The 18,576-nt window shown below is 29.8% G+C and overlaps 1 protein-coding gene across 1 annotated transcript in view; it reads left to right on the forward strand.

Annotated features, from left to right (window-relative positions):
- LOC132940877 (chaoptin) overlaps nucleotides 1-18,056 on the forward strand; it is a 92,444-nt gene extending 74,388 nt beyond the window's left edge. Inside the window, exons 5-8 of the mRNA XM_061008676.1 lie at nucleotides 4,743-4,853; nucleotides 4,962-7,434; nucleotides 7,570-8,086; nucleotides 16,088-18,056. Coding sequence (XP_060864659.1) covers nucleotides 4,743-4,853; nucleotides 4,962-7,434; nucleotides 7,570-8,086; nucleotides 16,088-16,437 — 3,451 coding nt within the window. The 3' untranslated portion in view covers nucleotides 16,438-18,056. The remainder of the gene's footprint in view (nucleotides 1-4,742; nucleotides 4,854-4,961; nucleotides 7,435-7,569; nucleotides 8,087-16,087) is intronic.
- Nucleotides 18,057-18,576: the final 520 nt, after the last annotated feature.

An 18,576-nucleotide genomic window follows, 5' to 3' on the forward strand; every position in this document is an offset into this window, starting at 1 on the left:
ATGGTTTATCGTAGATCTCAAATTGAACACATGCATTACACCATTACGGAGACTTACTAAACGACGAGGTACACTCGACAACTACTGTACAGTAGAGAGGTTACATATTTCTCCCCTTTGATTTGTATTATTATTATTTTAATTATTTAAAAATGTACAGAGTGATTTCAACGTTTTACTCATCAAAATACAAACTATAGTTCCAATTTTCTACCAGAGACTTCCCCCAAAATTGACAATCGAAGAATTTTTTCGAATATAAAAAGTTTTTTAGACACAAAAAATAAAAAAAAACCAGTGGCCAATGCAGGGTTTCAACCCTATGAACATTATACATTTTTTTCGCCCCCCCCCCCCTTGAATTTTTTTCTTGTATTTGCCCCTGATAAAAATACATATGTATAACATTTTAATATCAATACATTTCATACATCCACTCAGAATCTAATATAATATGAATATAAAATTGCAACGTTAGTTTATACCCAAAATATAGAGATTATACATTATACATTTTGTAAAGTCAAGTCACTTATGAACTTATTAGCATTTCTGCACAAATGATAATATTATGGCATATTAAACCATTTATGTTTGCCAAACTTAACTGTAGTCCTACAATCTGTTGTCATTCGTCTTATGCATTACATTAGTGTTAATAACATTAAACGTTATATAGTTTTATTTGCAAACATCTTGCTTAAGCCTGGCCTTATTAATCATAAATACAAAGCTATTACCTTACGCTGTCAATACTAATTTTATGGAGAAAAGCTTTAACCATTTATAGTAGCAAATAACTATCACTCTATTATAGGTAACCAACATTTTTTTTTTTCAAACACGATAGTTTCAAGTGTATCATGTTAATAAATAATGATATTGATAACCATTATAATAATTTCATCAATTAATTGTCAAATTCATATCAATGTATATTTTTCATTTAAAATGTATTACATATTAAATTCAAATTATTAACTAAATTTGTAAATTAATAATGTTCGTGAGTTACTATTTAGGTTATATAATTTTACTTAACACGCATATCTCATTTCTTCACGTAATACAACACAGTTACTATAACCGCTGTAATATTAGAAGTGGTATTATCATTAACATATTACTATATTAGATCCTTTGCATAATATTATTAAAAGGTATTATAATTTCATTAACGTTTTGAGTTGATGTAGTGCCATTGTTTCTACAATAATCAGAGACAAGACAAATGCATTGTTTTATTCTGATATACCTTAGAAGTATTATGGTATCATCAGGTACCCTCTTATAATAGTTAGAACAGGATACTTAACCAACGTTCAAAATGTCTGCATTGTATTTTTAAAATATTTAGGGGTGCAGGAATTATTTTAAATAGGTACAAGGCTACAAAAAATGTTTTCAACTTTGTTCGATACTAAAAACTATAAAAATGTCTGCAATCGCATTGTTTTATATTTTACAATTGTAAAACAATAAATAAAATAATTGGAAAAATCAAAATTTATTATTATATTTATAACATTAATATATTTTGTTGATTCAATCTTTTTTTATTATTATTATTATTCTCAGTATTGATATGAATATATTATAATTATTTTCATTCTAAGGTAAATTCATAAACTAAAATTAAATTTTTTTTATGTCATTGAGTAGGATACAGTATAAGGTGTATTCAATTGTTTTTCAATGATAAAATATTGCTCAAGAAAAACGATACTCATTGAGGATGTATGCCAGCCTCTACTTCTATTTTCTAAGGATATTTCAGAATTTATTTGTAATACTATTATTATAAAAAAAATTCGGTTTTCTATTCGTTATACGGTGGGTTGAAAAGTGGTTGTCACCAAAAAAATCCTGTCGTTTGGGGAAGGTGCATGACGAAATTCCTATTCCAAATATCATGTTCGACTTAAAAAAAATTTTAATGTAAGTAAAGGTTTGATGTAGTAAATTTTTTTAATTATTTAAACAATTTCAATGTAGGTAATTTTACTAAAATATCTGGATATTCTAGAATAATAATTATAAACATATTTTATACAATCATGTGTAATATGTATGTAATACCTACCTATATATGAATGCGGAATGCTTTAAGTTTCCTAACTCTCTGTTTGATATTAACTGTTGTTTTCATATCTCTTAGTCGAGTTAAATATCATACAATAATCCACCTTAGTAGTTAGCAAATTATATTTAACAAACTTAAGTATACTAAATAGTGAATATTACATTTTCATATTAATTAATTTTTATTACGACACGTGGTATACTCAAATCAATACAAGATAGTATACCTAAATACTAAATACATTAAAAAAATATAATTATGAAGAGTCCTAGATGAGCCTCCGCTATTTAACAAGTTATCACTCCCGCTCATATTAGTTTTAGAATGATTCTTTTTCAATTTATTTTTTATTTTCGTTTATGTGTATGTCTCTCTTTTTTGAGCAGTAAAATTTCAAATTCTGGTAGCAAATAGGATTTAGTTGGTAAATTTTGGGAGGTCAAAAGTGAAAATTCCCAATAGGTTCTATTCAAAATAATCAAGAAACACAATAAAACAATATTTTCGTAAAACCAATTTTTGAATTGTTGTTGTACCTACTTCACTTAATATTTATACTTTCTACATTTTACGTAATTTTAAACATTTTTTAGCTCTTTCTCATAGTTTATACTCCAATAAAAAAATATCGTAAACACGGTTTACCTATTCACACCATTCTACGGCACGCCGGTATTGACTTATAAGTTGAATAAATTTAAGTTAATAACAATAACTAGTAATATTATAAAAAATAATAATACAATAATATTACTATATAATAAAAAGTAGGTTTTTATAAAAAAATTAGTTGAATCTACCGTATTACTAATAGAAAAATAAACTACTGATAAAATATAAATTATAAATATATAATAAAATATCTTTATACATATAGACATTCGTTTTTCGCATGCAATGGTTTATTATTGAATTCAAATTTAATGCATCCATTACAGTGACCTATACAACTTTATGACATACTTTGACTTTACACTCGACGCTTACTATACAGTAGAGCGAATTTGCCAGTTTTATATTTTTAATTATTCATCAAAAAAGTTTACAATTTTAAAGTGTTATACTACCTACTTATTATATCTACATTATAAAATTTTATCTTATAGTGTGCTAATTAACTACTTACGAATTTGAATTTGAATTTGTACCAATTTTCTATTTGGACAGTAGACCATCAGTTTTTAAACAAAATCATAAATTGATAAAAAAAACCTTTAGTTTTCTTTTGGGATAATTAACAGTTATTTTAAAAACAGCAAAACGGAATGAGTGTTGCCTCCTTACGGGAAAAGCACCCACGGTCCTACGTGACATTTTTTTAAGGGAATAGAATATGGTGCGTATTATTCTTTTATTTTGTTTGATTGAGTATTGTTATACAACTTCGGCGTCACTGGGCGCATACATATTTTATTATGGGTATGTTTATTAATATCATTCAACGTATATTTAACATGTGAGTCAGTTAGAGACTGAGAGATTACTATGTATAATGCAAATATTATACTAGGTTACAAAATATCAAGAAAAATAATTTTAGTGAACCGAGTTTCTGCTATAAAAGATCAATTCGATTTAAATGTTATTATATTGATCAGTTTAATAAAATTGGAATTGGGCTCTTGTGAATGACACAAATGAACAATATAAAGTTATCACTTTTATTTTTTAGTCGTCTAGACGAGTTGAAATCTACTTTATTTTTTAGAAAACACGAGTGTTTTTTTTTTAAATAATTTCAATATTAGATTCTTTTACATATATATTTTTTTTAATTTTAATTTTGATGCAAGGTATTTAGATTCATTTCAAAATCTATTAAAACTCTTACCTTTTGTTATTATGACAGTATAACGATTTCTTGTAAACATAAACTCTCTCTATAATCAATTTCGTGTACGTAAAAACAATGTACAATTCAAGCTTCAAGCATTTAAGTACCACAAAAATATTTCATGTAATATTATTAAATTAGTAGCAGGTTTAGTCTTATTTATATTATATTAATTGTTACCACTAAAATATCGAACTCAGTTGAGCAATCAGTTTGACTTTAAAATAAACGGGGAAAAAGTCTTACTGGTAAATCATTTCTTTAGCCTGCGATATTAAATTAAATTAATGTACACCTAAGCGTAAAGATAATGATTAACAGTACACAAGCCACAAATATTTAACGTGTTTTTGCCACCATTAAATTTAAAACATATTTGATACAAATATTTTTAACACAAACACAATATTCTAAGACTTTTACATCAGCTACACAGAGGTTATTTTGGATTTTCCATTAGTTTATTAGATATATTATATATCTTTATCTCGTGTTCAGTAAGGTTTCTATTTTGTTTTAGCTTCTGAGGAAAATGAAAAATTAATTATAATAGGGTTTTTATCCTTATTGAATTAAAAAAATCTTTGTAGGTAGGTACTTATTCAAACATTTTTTTTACTAAATTACAAAATTACAAATATCGGCGAGATTGACATGTGTAATATTATTTTTACCAAAATGATTATTTGTATAAATCTGTGATGATGTTATAATATTATCTTCTAATGAAGATTATTTTTATTTTGTTAGTTATAAAAAATACACGCATAAATAGGTAGTCTGGTAGTATGTATACTAAATATTTGTATTTTTTTATAATTACAGGTCATCCGGCACAGTTCTTAGAGCCCTGGATCTCAGCTATAACCAATTGGATAAAGTGCCACTTAAATCATTTTCCAATATAAAAAATTTGGATTGGCTTAATTTACACGGGTGATTATTATTATGTTTATAATTATAACTATATACATAAAATACGTGCATATGTTCACAAGTTAACTTATATTTGAATTAATTACTTTATCGTGTTTCTAATTACAGAAATAACATAGAGGTTGTGGAAACACACTGGAATCATTTGCAAGATACGCTACAACATTTGTTTATTGGAGAAAATGACTTAATGTCATTTCCAGAACAATTTTCAAAACTACGAACTTTATCTACACTAAATCTAGATAATAATTTGATCACGTCTATTCCATCTAATATTAGAACTCCTCCAACGCTTGAAACATTAAGTATATCAAACAACTTTCTACAAGATTTTCCATTGTCACTATTAGAAACTGGAACTGCATTAAACAGATTATACATCCGGGACAATTATATAGAAAATATGACAAAAATAATTCCAAATAGATTTGTTAAATTAGATGTCTTAGATTTTGGCATGAACCGATTAGAGAGTTGGTCAGGTCGAATGTTTGGTGGTCGCTCAGAAGTACGAAATCTACACTTAGATATGAATCGATTAGAGTCACTGGATGCTAATGCATTTGATGGATTGCGGTCAGTTCGGATGTATCTGTCATACAACAAGTTAAAAAATTTGAATCACAAAACATTTGAAGGCCTTGAAAGAATACTAGAGTATTTGGACTTGGAACATAATAATTTAGGAACAATACCTACAGCAATAAGAACATTGAAAAATTTAAAATTTTTGTATTTATCATCAAATGATCTCAATAAATTAGATTCAGCAGATTTCACAGGTGTGTCATCAAGCTTGAGGTCACTTTCACTATCTGGAAATCTTCTTGCGGAAATTCCAAGCAATGCATTAATGAACTGCACTAAACTATCACATTTAAATTTAGGATATAACTTCATTAGAGAAATAAAAGAAAACGACTTTGGAGAATGGGCTAGGCACCTTGATACTTTACTACTTATGAACAACAAGTTAAAAGAACTCATCGGAAGACCTTTCAAGAACACTAATTCTCTTCGGGAATTAAGTTTATCTTTTAATAATATTCATTACGTAGATGCCGACGTATTTTTGGATTTAGCAACATCATTAGAAAGTTTAGAAATTAGTTTCGGTGTTTACTACGACAACTTTCCAGTAAAAATACTTAGACATCTCAAGTCTTTGTTGTGGTTAGTACTTGATAATAACGATATTTCATCTGTGCCATTTGATTCATTGCATTCGCTAGATAGTCTTCAATATTTGAACTTGGAGTCTAATAGGATATCTGTGTTGGCTCCCAGGACATTTAGCTCACCTAACCAAACTGATCTTCGTGAAGTAAGACTGAATCAAAATTATTTAATGTCCTTAGAACCAAATACGTTTTCCAATCTACAGCAACTACAGACAATTACTATATCTAGAAACAAAATTATTGAAGTAATGTCACATTCCTTCAAAGAACTTCCAAGACTACTCAATATTGACTTATCATACAATCAAATTGAATATATTCAGCCATCGGCATTTGACAGTTTACCAAATTTTAAACGTCTTGATTTGCAAGGAAATCAACTGAAAGAATTGCGAATGACGTCATTTGTAAATTGCACTAATTCAAAAACGCCATTGTCTTTAAACGTATCCAACAATTGTATTGAAAGAACGCCAATTGATGATTCATTGACGCCCGTTCACATAAAGATTTTAGATCTAAGTCATAATAGTTTACAAGATTTACCATTTAAATTGCTGTATTTTATATCTAGCTCACTTAGAAACTTATACTTAGATCATAATCAGATAACCAAAATATATAACTCCGAGTTCATAAATTTAACGAACTTGGAAGTACTCTCAATCACCGAAAACGGTATGACATCAATAGCGTCAAAAGCATTTAGTAACTTAACTTCTTTGCAAATACTATATTTATCTGGTAACAAGATACAACAATTATCGTCCGAACAGTTTGCAACATTACCAAAACTTAGAGTCTTATCTTTAGCCCGGAATCGGTTAAGCACATTAAGTTGGGATGTATTATCAGGAACGCCATTAGAGTATATTGATCTATCCAATAATGAATTACTCGCAGTACCGGCTGGTGTATTGTTGAAAACTGGTACAACTCTAAGACATCTTTTATTGGCCGGTAATCGGATAGATCATGTCGATGGGACAACGTTTTTTGATGTGCCCAGATTAGCCAATTTAAGTTTGGCAAATAACAAATTGACAATAATTCCAGACAACACATTTGTTGGACTCACAAATCTTATTTCATTAGATTTGTCTTCAAATACCCTAAGAGCAAACTTCAAAGAACTTTTCCACTATGTACAGAACGTTAGGCATTTAAACCTGGAAGATACGGGGCTAATCGAAACGCCACCATTACCACTTCCCAGTTTGATTTCACTTCGACTGTCAAAAAATAAATTAGAAAAAATATCCAGATCTTCAATGGAAATGTTGACCCGGCTCAAGACATTGTTCCTAAATGACAATAAATTAAGTTCTTCTCCGTCACACGTTTGGTCATTATTACCATCATTAAAAACATTGGATCTATCTTCAAATCCAATAAAAGTAATTTCTTTAATTTGAACTATTTTAAACTTTTTATGAACATACTGTAAATACATTTTTAAGTAACTATTATTATTATTTGGGAAAAAAAAGTTTTCGCTCTAAATAATTCGTTATTTTTATACTTTTTTTCAGACGATAACCAAAGCAAGTTTTTCAGGCTTGTCCCGTTTGCAGCATTTACGAGTCCAACAACTCAATTATTTAGATCGTTTTGATGTGGGATCACTATCCAAGTTGTCCACGCTCCGGTCATTAGCCACTGATTGGCGACCCAACCTTGGACAAATCGTATGCGCTGCTGTTAAGTCAATCCGCAGACTATCGGTTCACGTGAAAGGTTCTAAATTAATGGGACCAATAGTTGACACCTGCGGTCCCAAATTAGAATCCGTGGCCATTACGGGATCCAAGTTGCAATTCATTGACCGGCAGGTATTCTCAGGTCTAGAGCGTGGGGTCGGCGAACGACTAACGATCAGCATACGGCACACTGCAATTGAAGATTTGCCTGCCGATCTATTGCTACCACTGGTTGGCGTACCAAAACTCGCACTGGATTTAACTGGTAACAAGCTTACATCGTTCAATCCACTGACCATATATTCCAATTACACCACATGGGAAAACTCTGGGACAAATATATTGAAAGGCAAGTGTTTCCTCAATTAAATATTTTACACTGACCTCATATTATAATGCATGTGTGTACGAAATCATACTTCAAAAAACTATTTAACCTAAATAAAACATTAATTTTATAACTTTATACCTAAGTAATATAATATCTTAACTGTATAAAATAAAATATATTAAATATTTTCCCTCTCACGTATTTTACATTCAGTCATTTTTTTTTTTTTTTACTTTGTATAGCTTTTGAAAGGTTAGGTCCAACATACGTTTTCCATTACCAATTCACCTATTTTAGAGACCGGGTGACAATAATACTGATATTTACAATATAATATGTATTTTATGTAATATTATATTATGAGGTATGAATATCATAATATTATATAATAATATAATTGTTAATTTTAACGTGTGAAATACTAAAAACTGATTTCGTCTTACATTTCGTTGTTTAACTAATATATATAAATTCTAATACCTAATAAATAAATTCTAAATTTCATATACATTTTCTTATGACAAAGCAATAATTTATTCGTTACTTGTCACATTTCACAATTTTCACAATTCTAATAACATTAGAATTCTAAAGTCTAACATGTGTCAAAATATAATTTTATCAAGTTAATTACATATTCATTATTAAACTGATCTATTATACCATGAAATACTATCAACAAATTTAAAAAAACTGAAAAGTAAATTGTATTATTAAAAAATGATATATTATATTATGGTCTTTTTCATAGGGTATGCCAACATCAAAATTTATCAGAATAGTTCATACCTTTTTTTTATCAGGTGACAGTGTTCTTTTTTCATTCATTGGATGTTTATACTGACTCATGATTTACATTCTACATTTTAGATAATGATTTAGTTACTCATTCGTGTAAATTTATACTCTAATTTACATTTATGGTTTTGTTTCCTGGCTGCATAATGAGTTCATTAAAAAAAAAAAAAGAAACAAAAAACAACGGCTTATATACGTTTGTGCTGGGTCTGACGAGTGTAAAAAGGAATATAAAAGAAGACAGGAATACAAAGAAAACATGAGATTCGAGCAAATTGGGTGACCATAGAATTATAATATAATATGTATATAAATTTAAACAATGTCACACGCGGTTTATTTGCCGACCGGTCATTGTTCATGCCATGCAAACATAATGGTATTTTTTGTGTGTATATGTGTGTGTCTACAGGAATAAAAAAAATTAAGAGAGGAAAAAAAGTACCAAGCACTTCGAGTATTTAGGCTGACAAGAGTGCTAGTGTGCGGAAGTTTGTGTTGTATTTTTTTCACATTTATTTATTTATTTTTATTATTTTATTTTTATTTTTTTTTGTTTCTCCTCCAGAATGGCTGTGTTCGCTACTGTGAACTGAAGTGCTGACGAAGTGCCGCTTGAAAAGAATGAGTATGTGGTGGCATTGGGGCGAGTGAGGAATAGGGGTTATATTAAAGCACATCTGTGTCGGGTAGGATATATTTTCCACCCCCCCCCCCCCCCACGGCATCCAACTCACGACTTTTTGTCGCACCGCGATTTTCTTTTCGGTCGCTCCTTCTTCTCTCACTCCTCTATACACGTGTACGTATTTTTGCTTTTCCGTTTGGTCGATATAAGTAAACACGAACACACACACACACACACACACACACACACACACACCCACACACACATACACATACGACCACAAAGAATTGTCGAAATGACAAGTTAAAAATATGTCTTCGCCGTATTATTATTATTGTTAAACATTTAACACTGAAAATATTATGTTGTGCGAGTGTCTCTAATATCGATGTGTAAGTAAAAAATATTATAAAAATAGTAGGTATTATGTAATATACATTCCTTACTGTTAATAATTTATTCACGTCGATGATGACTAGAGGCGGGTCAATTGACACATGCCCGATAACAATCACAATTTTCATTATAATCGTGCCAGTGTAACGTATGATTAAGGGGACAGACGCGTTCGTCATTATTGAGGGAAATGTTAAATGTATATTTTACTAGACATTTCAATTGTGACAGTTTTATTGCACGAGCTTTTAACGGCTCAAAATAAACCAATACTTAAATCTTAAAAATATAAGCAACTTGTCTTCTTGGCTCTATTTCTATTACGAGTAAACCCTACAGGATTAGAGCATTCGATTTATTTTATTCTATTTATATGGCTTACTTTTTTTTTTAAAACATAATCGTAACCTCACAATTAAAACTATCAATATTTTATTAACAATGTTTAGTATCACACTAAAAATTATTATTTTCTATGAATGTTAAAATACGTCATTGGAATCAGAAATTAAATCATAAGAATAATAAATGCATAAGTGATTTTAATAATTTATGTAAGCTACTATTCAATTCCTAATAGCATAATATTAGTAATAGGTATATACTACTTAGTATATTAAATACAATATTATAGTAAATAGTATTTGAACCATAGTACAAATTTGCTCGTTGTAGGTACATATTATATTATAATATTCGAATAGATTTAAATTTATAAAATTAATTATTCATTTTTAAAACACCAGTAACTATTGTTCTTCATAATATTATAATATGATAGTATACACAGTACCTATATATGGAACATTTAACTATTTCTCCTTATAAACAGATTTTCAATAGATTTTTATTTTTTGCAATCCTAACTGTATTATGATTTAAGCATAGAGATAATAATTAATGATTATTCATGATTTTTTTTTTACAATTTTCCATACACGTATTTTGTATAAGTACTACGTAGCTATAACATACCTATACGTTTTTGAAGGATCACAAACAAAATAAATACATTTTGTTCATACTCAACCTTATAAAAAAAAAAATGTATAATTTATAAGAGTCAGAAAAAAAATCGGAAATTATTACTTTGATTTATTAGCTTATTAAATTTGTCGGTGCTTTATAGAACGATTTCAACTGACACCGTAAAGTCAACGTATTCAAGTTATTTTAAACGAGATCGTTTTTATTTATTGACGAAGCAAGAAATCCTTATCAATAGAGTTACCGAAACTTTTCGAACTTGCTCCATTGAAATCGTATTTACACGCTAGGCGACGTTTGAGTAGAAGGGAGACACATTCGTTAAAATTTCGTGCCGTGCCACTACACAATAAATTAACATAGGCCAACGAATTTAAATAATGGTTATTATTTTAAAAGCTGAGGAAATTGATTTCGAATACACGAAGACTGTAATATTATTTTATAAACTTAAGATGAAATTGTGCCGGTTTTACATTACACAACTATCTACATAAATTTTAATTACACGTAGACGGCTTAATTATTTTTGAAAACGGAACATGTATAATGTATACAAAAAAAAATTCGATATAAGCCAGAATTCGTATAATACCAGCGTACTACTTAAAAGATAACCAATTAAATCTTAGACTGTACAAAAAAATAGAAGTTACATTGTAACTGGAAGAGAAATAAATTAAAAACGCTTTTTTTTCATTCTTTGGATTTCATCTTATTTATGCGTAGGTACTTTTATTTTTAATTCAAATCATAACAAAATATTATAATTAGTTTTGGGGTATACATACAACTCGAGTTATACACAACAACATGATTCTAAAGAATCGTCGTTAAAAATTATAGAAAATAAATGATAATGCAAAGGCTTAATATGATACACGTAGACCAGCTATAATGTTTCATGTACCTACTTTTTGTTTCAATTCTCTTTTAAGAACGTTTAAACATAATTGGATCGTATTAATTTTACAATTTTATTTATTTTTTTTTTTTTTTGATATTAACTAATAGTGTAGATTATTTTAGAAAAACTTATGAAAAAAAAATACAACAAAAGCGAATTGAAATAATGGGCTATAGTTTGATTCAGTAGAATAACATGCCAAAGACGTGTGTAAATTCCTTAGAAACATTTCCCACCAATGCACAGCCATTATTTGGGAGCTTTCAAAATAAGTTAGTAACATCAATGTTTCTCGAGTTTAAAACGTCTACCATTATTTTTATTGCTCTTATTAATGAAGACTATAAAAAAAAGTCTACAGACAAAATCGTATTTTATATCAATGCATCGTCCCTGTCACGTATTGAGCTTATCCGACGATGCTGTGATAAACATTTCACGGCAAAGAATATGTTAATATATTATTTTCAACGAAAAATTTATAAAAATAAATCATTAGTTAAATGAGTTATTTTTGAAAAGGTCAAAGTTGAATATTTAAATAATATCAATTGAAGTTTCAAGAACTCTTATTTTTGTTGTTAACAAAATATATAGGTAGGAATTTTTATGTTTTTAATAACTTTTAGTTATTCCTTATAAAGTAAACAATTATCATATTATTAAAGAAACATTTAATGTTAAACTGATTAAAGTTTATAACAAATAATAACATATTATAATGATAATTTAATTTTTTAATTAAAAATCTGTAATTTGCCTGCGTTGAGTTTACTATTAATATAATTATTAAATAAGAAAAATCCATTGATAGATAACACAAAAATATCAGAAAATAATAAATATGGTTATAAATTAGAGAAATAATCCAAGTAAGTCCTACCTATATAATATGAATGAAAACAATTAAAAGTTTACACAATGCGTCTTAATATGCTTACTGCACATTATAGAGCATCAAAAAATAAACTCTGTCAGAAAATTCAGTTAGGTACCTATCTTCTAATCTTTAAAAATCATAAACAAGTTAATTTTATTATGTGCAAAAGGCTGAAAAAAAAAACGATTCTATTTTCATAAAAGGTTTTTTAAGCATCCATCTACAAAAAATAAATTTTAAATGATTTACCAATATCTGTGTAAAAAAAATGTGCATAATATGTAGGTCGTAGGTGGTTTACGCATTCAAATAGTATAATAAATGCGTTTTATTTTTTAAACCCTATAATTTTGACCATCACTCAAAACAATTTTAATTTATTAATATTAAACTAAACATTTTGATATAGTGAAAAATCATATACTTGTCAGAAAAATATCTCTTACGCTTTGATTGACAGATAAATGCAATAGTATTCCCAAACCTTGAACCTTTATAAACTTTAGACAGAGAAAAAACTCGCTAAACTGTCCGTCAGAGTGTCAATACAAATCCGTTTCATGCATACAAGTTCACTAATTAATGGATTCCATGCTGATGGTAAAGGGTTACATTTTCAGAGAAATTATGTATATTGTATATAATATGTAAATGTATATATATTATTATACAATATAATACGCATTGTCAGCAGAATATAATATTATTATAATGTATCGATTCAATTATAGGTGTATTGCGTTAAATAATCAATATTCAAATAAAAGTTAACTAATAATCAAAACCAACAAACTTAAACGCATATAGCTATAATAATAATATTATTCTATATTGACGAATGTACAACGAAAATTAAACTTCATAAATATCAATAAAATTTTATTTATTAGGTCAAAAAGCGTGAAAATGTAATTCAAGGCTTCTGATATATTGTTACAATAGCAGTTGATAAATATTAAAAATACTATTTTTTTATAATCATTTAAAGTTGGACTTTTGAGAACATTTATCAAATTAAAAATATAAAAACAATTTTGTGTTAAAAATGTATACAATTTTCAAGTTTTATAGTTACCAATTGAAAATTTAAAACACGGTTCCACATAAATAGGTAAATAAATTATTCACAATAATATCATCAAATATATTTAGTAATATCATGGCAATCTTCGATCAGAATCGTGTTTCGTATACAATGATATTACATCATTGAATTCCAATTTAACACCAACCATTACAGAGTGACCCACTTGTAACTTACTGTACATCAGAGCGACACCCACTTGCTCGCTTTTTTTATTTTATTTAGTCTTATTAATTTTTGAGCTCTTGCAAAAAAAAATACAAATAAATAAGGGTATGTACAAAAGCGTACACAGTTTAATGAACTGGTAATCAATATAATATTATGACGTTTCAATAATATGCCTATTGGTTGATTTTTGTACAAAAAATACATTCGGGTTTTGAATAACTTCCGTTTATTTGAATTCATAAGTAGGTAATTGAATTTTTTATCGTATTATAAAATACCTTATACTTGTTATGACCAACAAATAAAAAAAAATCTTATTAAAAACCGACGAATAACAGCGATTGTACTGTATATTCATCTGCTCCTACATATGAAAAATATTTATCAAGGAATTCAGTCTAATATATGTTAGTTATAAATACATAACGATAGATATTCAACTAAAAATGTAGACAATTTATTTCTGACTTCTGTTATAAAAATATTTCAGTGGAAATTCTAGCGAAATTAAAAACGTATATACTTAGTACTTACGTAATGTTTTCAAGTTTTCTAGTTAATTTTTCCATTCAACTGTTGATAGCATTCACATTAAATATTAATCAAATTAATAAAAATCTTGTAATAATAATTACGATATTATAATTGTGTGCATTTTTCAAAACGATACTTAAACTAAAAATAGGTTCCTTCTATATTCATTACTTTTAATAATATACTGGTTTTAATAAATCATAGACAATTTTATTGTTGTATGTTTTTAATCTGGGTGATTCACAACACCCGTGATAATTATATTATGCACAGTGAAATTAAATATTATTTTTTTATAATGAGATTGTTGAAAAATCTTAAAATTAAACCATCCAAAACTAATAAAAATGTATTAAAATCCGTTTACTAAGCGGTATCAAACGAGCTGTTTAATAGTTATTATCGTGTCTTCAACAAAATCAATTACCTATATAATTTTGCACCATAAAATCGCACTTATTTAATAGTGTAATACGCAAACTTATCAGGCAAACAAATAATTATTATGGCATATAGATCGTTATTTGCAAGAAAATAATTATGAGTTTTATAGAAAAATTCAAACTCGTTATAAACTAACGGGGCACGAGGTGAAGAACAAACTTTTGTCGGGTTGACGGTAATAAATGTAGTAACACGAACAACTATTAGATGTAAGATATTTAATAATGGACGATTATTGCGACTTGTTTATGGATCACAGATAGAAATAATTTTATTTTTAAGATAAAAAATGATTACCTACTTAGTATACTTATACGAATGAGCAATGGCGATTTGATAACGTTCCAAACACATTTCGATCGATTTCGACACGTCGTCATCAGGTCACTGATACGATTCATATTCCATACTTAACTCCCCAACACCACCATTCACGAGGGCAGCGTTTCCATGGTAAATGTTGTAGATAATCTGATGAAAGAACTATGTTGTTATTAAAGAACGAGTGATGAAAAAAAAAAAACTAAAAATTCGAAAACTGTACAATTTTTTCTTTTTTAATACAACAATTACTATTTAGTCAAAAACAAATAATGTCTGTGTGCGTTTTATTTAAAAAGTTGATCGGAAATATGAGTCTTGAAATTATAAGTACCTATATAAAATTAATATAGTTTTACAATGTTGGATAACTTATTGTTCTGGCATCTGTAAGACGGTATAAACGGTATTATTGTTTTGGGTTTTGTTATAAAAAAGACTACTAATTAATATGCTTCTAATATTATTTTTATAGAAAATACCGACTTTTTTTTATTATTGAATGGTAATCTTGAACTTTAAAAATATAAGTCATTACCGGTCTGGCTTATTTCAGCCACACAAATTACGAAATCCACCAAAAATCTCAAAAAAATAATCTATAAAATAAAACAAATTTTCTTAGGTTAACTTAAATACCTAATATTGTCTCATTTAAAAGGTTTTTTTAAAAATGATAAAAAAAAGTGTAATTTCTTAAATTGCGATTATTATTTTGTACACGACTTAAAATTATACCCATGTATGAAAAACCTGTTAAAGGTTGATACTTTTTGAAAATATAATCATGACGGTGTAAAAACGATCAGCCCGTATATCATGTTATTAAAAACTGACATCACAGCGTGCGTTTATACTCTTGTTCACAGGTGGTCTGTACCTGGACGACAACCCCCTGCAGTGCGACTGCGGGCTGCTCTGGCTGGGCCAGTGGCTGCGCCGGTGGCTCCGGGAGGCGGTGCAGGTGCACACCCTGGGCATGGCCGAGACGCAGCTGGCCCAGTGGACGGCCCGGCGGGCCACGTGCGCCGACCCCAGGAACGGAGGGGCCCGGGTGCCCGTGGCCGACATCTACCCGGAGGACCTGCGGTGCAAGGCGAGCGCGCTGAGCGGCAGCGGCACCGGCAACACGGCGGCCAAGACGTCGCATCTGATCGTCTGCTTGGCCCGTTCGCTGGCAGTGTTCTACCTGGTCACCGTCTGGTGCAACGTGTACTGAACCAACGAGAGCCGTCGTCGACCGTTCACCAACGCGTACTTATATAAACTTTATAATATTATTATGTCACTGTGCTGTCGTATAAAATCGTGTTTTCGTTGTCATATATACTGTCGTCGCCGTATACTGTCGTTGTTCAGAGTCAGTGACGTCCCCAGTGAGACGGCGGGGGCAAAAGGAGAACTCTCGTGGTCATTTTCGTTTTTTTTCTCATCGTTCTACTCTTAGGTACTCTTTTCGACCAGCAATATGTATAGTGTATATTATTAAATCGAGTTCAATCCTCCCCAACTCCTAGAAATCGGACTGGGGACGCCACTGGCCCCGACTATATTCACCCCCTCGGGACCAACTGCGAGTGATGCGCGACTCGGATTGATGACAGTGCGTGTGTGGTGGTAGGGCTGCGTGCGTATGGTAGGTTCGGGTAAATCATTTTCTAATCCATTTTTAAACGATACCTTACATTTGCCTCACTTCTTGCCCCACCGCTGAAAGATTACGCATGTATGTAGTTGTATAGCGAGCGCTGTCATTGAAAAAAAAATAAAATATTATCACTCTGTTTTATTCTCATCGTCGTTGGTCCGTGTGCAAACCTTGATCGTTCCCGGCGGAGGAAGGGTTGACCACCCTCCCCATCCACTTCACTCGTCACAGCGCTCCCTGCACGTGCGGGGTAATGGCGTTGTATTTGCATACGAGCGTGACCCACCACGACCCGCTAAAATGTGATCTATTTTCCTAATCGAAACATATTTTCCCACCTTCACCTCCGACCATTAAAATACACACACATATACATCAGAAGTCACGTCGTCATGTTCCCGATCGTATAATACTCGCACGGTCCACCCTCGACGAGTTTTGGTCCGGACCAAGACCCTTACTGTCCTATCCCAACAACGGCACCGGCGGAACCCCATCCCACTATATCGCCACACCATGGCTAAATTGTTAAGGATTTCGTTTTGTTTACCGTCTGATCGCAGGATACACGTAAAGGGCCCTTCATAATGCATGCGACGTCATCGTCGTGACCATGATAGTCGCCTAGTGAATTCGCGAAATTTCCATTCTGGTTTGTATATTATGTTTTTATTCGTTAAGTTTGACTTCACGGGGAAAACGCACCGGACGTTTTGAATATAACATGGTACCCACGGATTTCCAGGTATCAAAGCGTATCTATTCCAAACGGTTAGTTATTATTCCATTATTATACCATTATCTATACTTATAAGAATGTTTAAGGTATTATGAAACCGACTATCATTATTTATTACGGTCGAAATAATATTACAAGGTTTGCGATAATACAATAATATTATGTTTCAATGAAATATCAATTAATTTTGATGATCGCAGATTTTTAATTTTATGTACCAAATAAAAAAATTTGAATTCCCTGATCTAGGTAATGAAATTAATAAAATATTATAATTATTAATAATAAAAAAACTATTTTGTTTCTTGAATAATATAAAATCATTAATAAAATAATTTTATTTTGATGGTACATCCTACCCCTTGAAGAAAGGGAATATTTTACGGTCCGTAGTCCTTTTTTTCAAATAAACGCATTCATTCATTTGAATATTGAAAAACAACTCGTTATACCAGAGTAATGATTGCATCCCGTACTACATGGTCGGATGACATTTTACATGCGATTTTTATGGTTTAAAATAATGTATATACCTATATAAAGGATTCCGTTGTATAATATATTGCAGTTTATTTGTAACATGCAAATGTTTGCTTTAGTTGAATTGATTAAATCGGTACATATTATTATGTGGACTGCAAAATATATGTGCTACCGTATACAAACACGGGGATGTCAGATAGATTCCGATTGAACTACGCTGGGTACAATTATTTATCCATATTTTATTTCCTCCGTGGAAGCGTAAAACATGTAGGGGGGAAGGCCCTTCCGTCTGATATTAATGACATTTAATAGAAAAAAAGTCCTTGAAAAAATCACAACGAGATCTAGTAGTTTTATCTACTATTTTATTGCAAACTCAGATTAGTTACGGTTGACCAATTTGTATCTGAATAGTTTTCAGTCCTTTGACCGTATTCAAAACGAGTCATATTTTATGTAAAACAAAAAAAAAAGACGAAATGAAA

This window comes from Metopolophium dirhodum, chromosome 3 (assembly GCF_019925205.1).
Source record: "Metopolophium dirhodum isolate CAU chromosome 3, ASM1992520v1, whole genome shotgun sequence".
NCBI classification, from domain to species: domain Eukaryota; kingdom Metazoa; phylum Arthropoda; class Insecta; order Hemiptera; family Aphididae; genus Metopolophium; species Metopolophium dirhodum.